General features: G+C 33.1%; 1 protein-coding gene across 1 annotated transcript; it reads right to left on the bottom strand.

Annotated features, from left to right (window-relative positions):
* Positions 1-7,441: 7,441 nt before the first annotated feature.
* On the bottom strand, positions 7,442-8,404 carry LOC100010631 (olfactory receptor 2T29-like). The gene has a single exon (XM_056814683.1). The coding sequence runs from the start codon at positions 8,402-8,404 to the stop codon at positions 7,442-7,444; it is 963 nt and encodes a 320-aa protein (XP_056670661.1).
* Between the last annotated feature and the right edge of the window lie 472 nt (positions 8,405-8,876).

Genomic DNA, 8,876 nt, shown 5'->3' with positions numbered 1-8,876 from the left:
AGGAGGGAAACATTCTAAGTATGAGAGATGACAAACACAAATAAGAGATTATGTGCCAAACAAGTAGACCAGAACACTTTATTGTAAAAGTGTTGGCAAAATTAAAATATAAATGGACTAGAATGGGAGGAAGAGATAAGATTGTAAATAGTTTTAAAAATCAGATATGAAAATATATGTATATGTATTGTGTGTATATAAATATGTATACATATATATATATGATAAATATATGAAAGAATTGGAGTTTATTCAGTAGGGAGGAAGAATGGTCTGATATGCCCTTTGGGAAAGTAATGTTGGCATTTGAAAATAACTTGTAGTTGGGGTAAAAAGGATAATAGGAAACTATTTAATGAATAGTGATGAGAGCTGGAACCAAGCTGGTAACTTGTATGAATGGACAGAAGAGGACATATATGAGAGATGTGAATATAGAAAACAAGATTTTGCAGCTGATTAGATTTGTGAGATGAGGGAAAGCAAGGAGTTGTGAAGATAACACTAAGGATGTAAAACTGAGTACATGGAAAGAAAGGTGGATGCCCATTTTATTAATAGAGCTCTACTATTGGATTGGGATAGAAGGGTTTGGGGAGAAAGACAATGAGTTCAGTTTTAGAAAACAATTAACTCAATATGGAAGTAAAAAGATAAATTTAATAAATTTAACACAAATGTTTCATCTGAGTATTATGATTAAAAATCCTGAAGATTGTATATTAAAATTTATAACTACTTATTGGTAAAAGTTGGAGGAGAAAGAGAGAAAGAGAGAGAGAGAGATCATCTGACCACACTAAAAAAAAAAACCTCCAAGCTAACCCACACTTCCTCTACTCCAGTTAGAGCCCAAACCATGCTGCTGGCCAAGATCAGATGGTCAGATAAAACCAGTGCCTACCCAGAGATAAGGCTCCAGAGTAGGGAGAAAAAGAGCTAATTCAAATCTTAGAAGAAAAAGTCCCTACAGCCTTTCCTCCTCTCCTTATGAAATCTGTCTTTTCCCTCCTCCAAGTCTCTGATTGGACTTGCTTAAACATCAGTCTCAATCCCCAATCCTGGAGTTCTCACTATCAGACATTTTTTCTCTTTTGCCAGGTCCCCGCTCCATCCCCTCCCACTGAAGGTCATGTCAAAACATGTGACCAGTCAAAGGTGGGACTCAGTATCAGTTTTGAAACCTATAAATGAGTACAATTTCTATTAAAATCATACTCAAGGAAGAAAATCTCCCAAAATAGAAATTACACTGGTGTTTTCCAACTATGACAAGCAATATTGGGACTCAATCCCATGCAGAGTGGGATTCAATCTTTCTTTTCATGCAAAAATTCACATTAAATTGTGAGGTAGGATATATCTATGTCCCATAAGGCACTAATCAATTCAAATGATTCAGAAAATAACCTGATACAACATCTATTCCAACACATACATAGAGAATAACTGCTAATAATATAATTCAGAGGTTTTAAGACCTTTTTAGCATTTAAGACCTCAAGTGACTACACCAAGATAAACTCAGAATGGATGAATGACTTGAATATAAAGAAGGAAACTATAAGTAAATTAAGTGAACACAGAGTAGTATACATGTCAGATCTTTGGGAAAGCAAAGATTTTAAAACCAAGCAAGAGTTATAAAAAATCACAAAATGTAAAATCAATAAGTTTGATTACATTAAATTTTAAAAATTTTGATTACATTAAATTAAACAATGCAACCAAAATTAGAAGGAAAGCAACAAACTGGGAAACAATCTTCATAACAAAAACTTCTGACAAAGGTCTAATTACTCAAATTTTAAAGAGCTAAATCAGTTGTACCAAAAAATTAAGCCATTCTCCAGTTGGCAAGGGACATGAAAGCAATTTTCAGAAAAAGAAATCAAAATTATTAATAAGCACATGTACAATTGTTAAAAATCTCTTATAATCAGAGAGATGCAAATCAAAACAACTCTGAGGTATCACCTCACACGTAGCAGATTGACTAACATGACAGCAACAGAAAGTAATGTATGCTGGAGGGGTTGTGGCAAAGTTGGGACATTAATGCACTGCTGGTAGTGTTGTAAATTGATCCAACCATTCTGGAGGGCAATTTGGAACTATGCCCAAGGGGTGCTAAAAGACTGTCTGGCCTTTGATCCCAAAGAGATAATAAGGAAAAAACATGTACAAGAATATTCATAGCTGCGTTCTTTGTGGTGGCAAAAAGTTGGAAAATGAGTGGATGCCCTTCAATTGGAGAATGGCTGAAAAAATTGTAGTATATGTTGGTGATGGAATACTATTATGCTCAAAGGAATAATAAACTGGAGGAATTTCATGTGAACTGGAAGGACCTCCAGGAATTGATACAGAGTGAGAGGAGTAGAACCAGGAGAACACTTAACACAGAGATTGATACACTGTGGTGCAATCAATGAAATGGACTTCTCCATTAGTGGCAAAGCAGTGATCCTGAACAACTCAGAGGGATTTTTGAGAAAGAACACTATCCATATCCAGAGGAAAAAATGTGGAAGCAAAAACACTGAAGAAAAACAACTGCTTGATTACACGGGTCAAGGAAGATATGATTGGGGATGTAGACTCTAAATGAACATCCTAATGCAAACACCAACAACATGGAAATAGGTTCTGATCAAGGACACATGTAATATCCAGTGTAATTGCCCATTGGCTATGTGTAGGGTGGGGGGGAGGGGAGGGAGGGAAAGAATATGATTCTTGTAACCAAGGAATAATGTTCCAAATGGACTAAATAAATTTAAAAAAAAAAAAAGACCTCAAGTGAGGGAGACTGACTGCCCCCTAAGGTAGATAATTTTGCCTTTGCACAAATCTATTTTAAAAGAAATTTTATAGTCTGAATTTTTATTACTGAATTTTTATGATTTGTTAGTTCTTCAAATTTAGGACCGAATAAATGTAATCTCTGTTTTCTCTAAAAATCTTCCAAAACTTGAAATCAGTTAATATACTGCCATTAAGTCATCTCTATGCTAATCATTCACTATTTTTTCAACCAATCCTCATATGATCTTAAAGTCATTCATAGCTATGATTATCCCCTTTAGAAGATTCTAGACCTAATTACAGTCTTTCCAAAAAATTGTAGCAATCAGAAGTGAACACAGTATTACAGATGTCATCCAATGTTTTCCTACCCAACTTCTCTTTTGTATGTTAGAGACTCCAGAAACTTATCTTTCTGCAAAATAAAATTAGCATTGAAATTCTTTCAGCACCTTCTGGCCCTGGTGTGCCTTTATACTTTTGGTTGAAGAGGGTAGAAGCAGAAGAAATCTGGGAGATTTTCTCCAAATCCTCCATTTGAGGAGGGCACCCAGAGCATACATCTTATTATATATCTCCACTCTTGGACTTCATGAAAACTCATCATCCTGCAAGATGAACTCAATCCGGTTAGTCACATCTCAGATCACTTTCTACTTTGGCTGCAAGACTTCATCATGACTCCAAACTGGTCATATTCTTCCCCAAACACACCCAACTCCATTGTTCCATACAAACTCTCCTCTTACACTTTTCATTTTCTTTTTATGTGTCATCTGCCCCCCATTAGAGCATGAATTTCTTGAGAAAAGAGGCTGGCATGCCTTTTAAAATGTTTTTATTGATATTTTCTGTTTCTTACATCACCATAGTATCCCATGTATCCTTCACCCTTTTCCTCTCCAAAAGTCATTTCCTAGAACAAATGCCATTATTTTTTGTGAGTAAAAAAGGTAAGTACAACAGATCAATATGCTAAAAATTGTTTAAACTCATGTAATGTATATAACATTTGTAAATCTCTGAGAAGGAGTGGATTGAGATGGTCATATTTTTTCATTTGAATTCTGTGTGATCTTTTTGTTACATTTACTTTTCATTTGTGTATCATTGTACATTATCCATCCCATTTAAACTATTGTAGTTATATTATGTGTACATGTGTGTATAGTTTCATTGGTTCTGTTTACTTAGCTCTGTATCAGTTCACCTTTCCATGATTCTTTGTATTTTTTACACACTGCATCTCTTACAGCACAGTAGAATTTTTATATTCATGTGCCAAATTTGTTTAGTCATTACCCAGTGGATAGGCATCTACTTTGTTTCCAATTCATAGCTATCACAAAAAAATGCTGCTATACTATGGAGAATATGGGAACGTTTTTATTGATGACTTCTTTAAGGTCCAGAAGTGCAATCTCTGGCTCAAAGGATATGAACATTTAAGTTACCATATTTGCATAATTCTGAATTGTCTTCCAAAATGATTGTACCACTTCACAGCTCCACCAACAATGTATTAGTGCACATATCTCCCCACAAACCCTCCAACATTGACTGTTGAAATTTTTTGTAATTTTTGCTAATTTTCAGGGGGTGTGGTGGAAACTCAGTCTCATTTTGATTTGCATTTCTCTTGTTATTAGTGATTTCAAGAACTTTTGTACCTGGTTATAAATGTTTTGCATTTGTTTTGAGAACTGTTTTTCCATATCCTTTGATCATTTATCTACTAGGGAATGGCTACTTGTCTCACATACTTATTAACTGCTTTCATATCTTGGATACCAAATCCTCATCAGAAAAATTTAATATTATTATTATTATTATTGCCATTTAACCTCTCTTTAATCCTAGATTTTTGAATTTGTATTTCTCATTATTAGTGATTTGGAATATTTTCATATTCTTTTGTATTATTTTAATTTCTTCTTTTGAAAACCTTTTTATACTTTCATGTTTAATTTCATGGAGAAAGAAAAAAGCCTTTTGTTGATATTATCTATTATGCATTTTAAATAGTAAACCAGTATCATAGAGATTTTCTGAAAAAAAAAATTATTTTCCCAGTTAAGTTTGAATTATAATTCTAACCGCATTAGTTTTATTTGCGTTCACGCAAATAAATATTCATATTTTTCAGTTTTATAGAATCAAAATTACTTTTCTATTATTTCTGTCCCTTTTTTGGACAAGAACTCTTCCTCCAACCACAATTTTATGATATTTATATTTAGAACATATATATATATACATACTTGGAACTTATTGTGGCATGTGGTGAGATTTCTGTATAAACTCAATCCCTATAAGCTTTCTTTCCATTTTTAAGGTTTTTTTCAAATGAAGAGTTTTATTCTCCCATAGCTGTTATCTTTAATTGTTATCCTTTCAAACAATATTCTCTGATTACTTTCAAATCTTATGTACCTAATCTCTTCTGTTGATCAACCTTTATATTTTTAACCATCCACAAATACTTTTGATATTTCCTGCTTCGTTAAATTGCTAGTTCCTTCTCATTTTTTATTACTTTCCCCTGTGATTACTGATTCGTTTTCCTCCAGAAGATTTTTGTCATTATTTTCTATAGTTCTATAGTGACTCGTTAGTAGTTTGGTATATCATTAAATTTGTAAATAAATTTATGCAGTATTGTCATTTGTATTACATTAACAGGGCCCAGGGCAAGTATAAGAATTCCTTTATTTTTTGTAAAATATTTTTATTTTTCCTTGAATATTTGATAGAATTCATTTTGGCTGGGGATTTTTTTTGCAGTTAACTTATGGCTTTGTTAAATTAATTTTCTAAGATTGGATAATTTAAATTCTCTACTTATTCTTTTAATCTTAGTATTTTCTATTTTTGCAGTATTCAAACACTTCATTTTATATAACACTTTTATTGTCACATAATTGGGCAAAATTCTTTCTTACAATGCATTTTGTTCTCTCTTTATTTCAAGTGAATTAGACTTTTTGTAATTTTTTGTTTTAATCATTTAGTTTTCACACAGTGCCTGGAATGAGAAAGATCTGAATTCAAATCTGGCCTTAGCTATTTACTAGCTATGTGACTCTATACAAGTCACTTAATCTCTGTCTGCCTCAGATCCCTTACTTGAACAATGGAAATGATAATAGCACCCATCTCCCAAGTCGTTGTTATTGTTATTATATTATTATTATAATTCTAATAATGATTATAAATAATTATTATAAAGCACTTAGCACAGGATTTAATGTATAGTAGGTATAGATATGTATATATATATATATACAAGATTTGATGCATAATAGGGTATATAAATATTAGCAATTAATATTATTATCTTCATTTTGGGGGGTCAAATTAGTTAGTTGAATTTTTTAAAAACTCCCATACGTTCAGTGGGATATTTATTACCAATTTTATTTGTCTCATCTGATTTTCAGAATCTGTATTTTCTTGTATTCTTGAATTTTTCTTTATTTCTTTTTTTAATTGCTGAGATATACACAGATTTAATTGATTTGTTTGTAGTCTAATATATGACACTATTGATTCAGGTTCCATTTACAATGTGCTAAATCCCAGGGTTTTTTCAGACAAATTCATGTTTAGCCATATATAGATATATAAGAAGACAATATTTAGAAACCAAATTTAATACTGGTGTTTGTCCCTATTCAATTTAAATTTAGACTAAACTCATTGTTCTAGCTGTTAACCTTTGAGTCCTAACTCAAAGGTTCAGAATTTGAGCTATCCCCTCCAGTTTTCTATTGTCTTCAAATTTGATGTGCAACCCAGAAATGTCTATCAAAATGAGTAATAATAAATTTATGTGTCTATATATTAACAGTTGCTGATTTAGCATAAAAATAATTGGGAATGAACTCAGAAAATCTGTCTATAAGATCTACATTCTTTAAGCAAACACTTTCTAACGGGATGAACTTAGTTGTCACATATACTCTCTGTACCCTAACTTCCTTAACTTTAGAATGTACTTAATGAACATTTTTTAAAAATAAAACGTCATATGTTCATCAATAACAGATTATTCCAGACTAATTTTATTTCCCCTATTAACAGAATTATAAAACTGATAGATAAAAAGAATATTGTAGAAATAGTTTAACTAAATTTTAAACAATTCTACATCTCTTCATCTTTTCCCCAAAATACTTTTTCAAGTGCTGAATGCCAAATAAATGCATCTTAGTAAAATATAGCTATAACATTTTTGTCATCTATTAGTTAAGAAACTCTGCCAAAAAATAAAGTGAGATTAGTCTGGTGTGATCTATTTTTGATGTAAGTTAATCTTTACAATCATCAGCTCCTTTGCTAACCATCTCTATGTTGTACTGTTACAACATTTTTGAGAGTAATGAGTGAATTGAGATTCAGAGAGTTCAATGTCATGCCTAAGATGACCTAGGTAGGAAGATGTAGAGCCAGAATTTCTTGTTTTAGTCCCAACTATTTTTAAAACTAAGTCAGGAAAATATTCACCTATAAGTTCTAAAAAAAAAAGAATTAATTAATTAATTTTCATCAAGGAAATTATTAAGACTCCTACCTATGAGAACAACAGAAAGTGTTATTAAAAGGGGACTTGGAAATACCTGACAATCATCATCTACTCCCCATAGGTACCTGTCACTCTCTTTACTGCTAGCAATTTCCTCAAACTTCCAGTAATGTCTTTGTTCCTAAAGCTATAGATAAAAGGGTTAAGTGCCGGTGTAATAATAGTGTAAAAGACAGATACCATCATATCCTTCTTAGCAGTGTGGTAAGAAGGGGGTAGCATGTAGTTGTAGGCAGCAGCCCCATACAAGAGGATGACAACAATCATGTGGGAAGAACATGTGGAAAATGCTTTCTTATAGCCAGTGACTGAATTCATCCTATAGACTGTGAGGAGAATGAGGGAGTAAGAGCCCAAAATGACTATTACAGGGATGAGGATCATAAGGAAGCAGCATAAGTACATGGCAATCTTATAAAATGAGGTATCTGAACAAGAAAGCTTTGTCAGAGCAGGGGTCTCACAAAAAAAGTGCTGGATCTCTCGGGATTTACAAAATGGGAATGTCATAGTAATAGAAGTAATCATGAAACCATCAATAGAGCCTAAGAACCAACAGCCAATTATGAGGAATTTGCAAACTCTATGGTTCATGAGGATGGGATAGCGGAGGGGATGACAGATAGCTACAAATCTATCATAGGACATGGCTGCCAAAAGGAAGAACTCTGCCCCAACAAGTGTCAAATAAAGGAACATCTGCATCCCACAGCTTGGGATCAAGATATTATGAATTCCAGTCACTTGATCCAACAGCATCTTGGGCACAATAATAAAGCTATACATCATGTCCATGAGGGAGAGCTGGCTGATGAAGAAGTACATAGGAGTGTGGAGGTGAGGCTCACAATAGATAAGAAGGATGAGAGTGGCATTCCCAGTCACAGCTACTATAAAAACAATGAATATCACTGAGCTGGAGACAGTAGGGTATTTGCTTTGGCTTAAGAGGCCGATTAGGATGAAATCTGTTCCCAAAGTATGATTCTCCAACCATATTGTTTGTTTCATATCATTTCACCTAAGGAAGAACAACAAAAACAATAAAACACATTATTTTTAATCCTTTTTCATAAGTGATAGGAATTCTGACTATCAGAAAAAGTGATATACTCTAAGGTACTGAACCAGGAGTGAAGTAGATATGTTTTGATTAATAAAAGAATTGGAATGTCTGGGGTGATGGGATATGCATCATATGATTAATTTGCCATCTTCATGATGCCATTCCCCTATTTTTCAGACTCCTCCTCCAAATGGACCCTCCAAGCTCCAACTCTGAGACGCTGAGTTTTTGATTAGGATGCATTAACCATATTTAACCTGGACCCAAATTAACCAATTTTCTCTACCCTCTTTGTGCATACCATAGGGATATATTCTCTTTCTTTCCTGCTTTAGCTCTGGTAACAGTCATTAAATATATGCTACTATACTACTAGTTGATGTAGTTAAGTAACATAGTGGATAGAGGGGTAGACCA

The sequence above is a fragment of the Monodelphis domestica genome, chromosome 2 (genome assembly GCF_027887165.1).
Source record: "Monodelphis domestica isolate mMonDom1 chromosome 2, mMonDom1.pri, whole genome shotgun sequence".
NCBI classification, from domain to species: Eukaryota; Metazoa; Chordata; class Mammalia; order Didelphimorphia; family Didelphidae; genus Monodelphis; species Monodelphis domestica.
The sequence above is the reverse complement of the archived record's forward strand: the minus strand, read 5'-3'. Positions and strand labels throughout refer to the sequence as shown.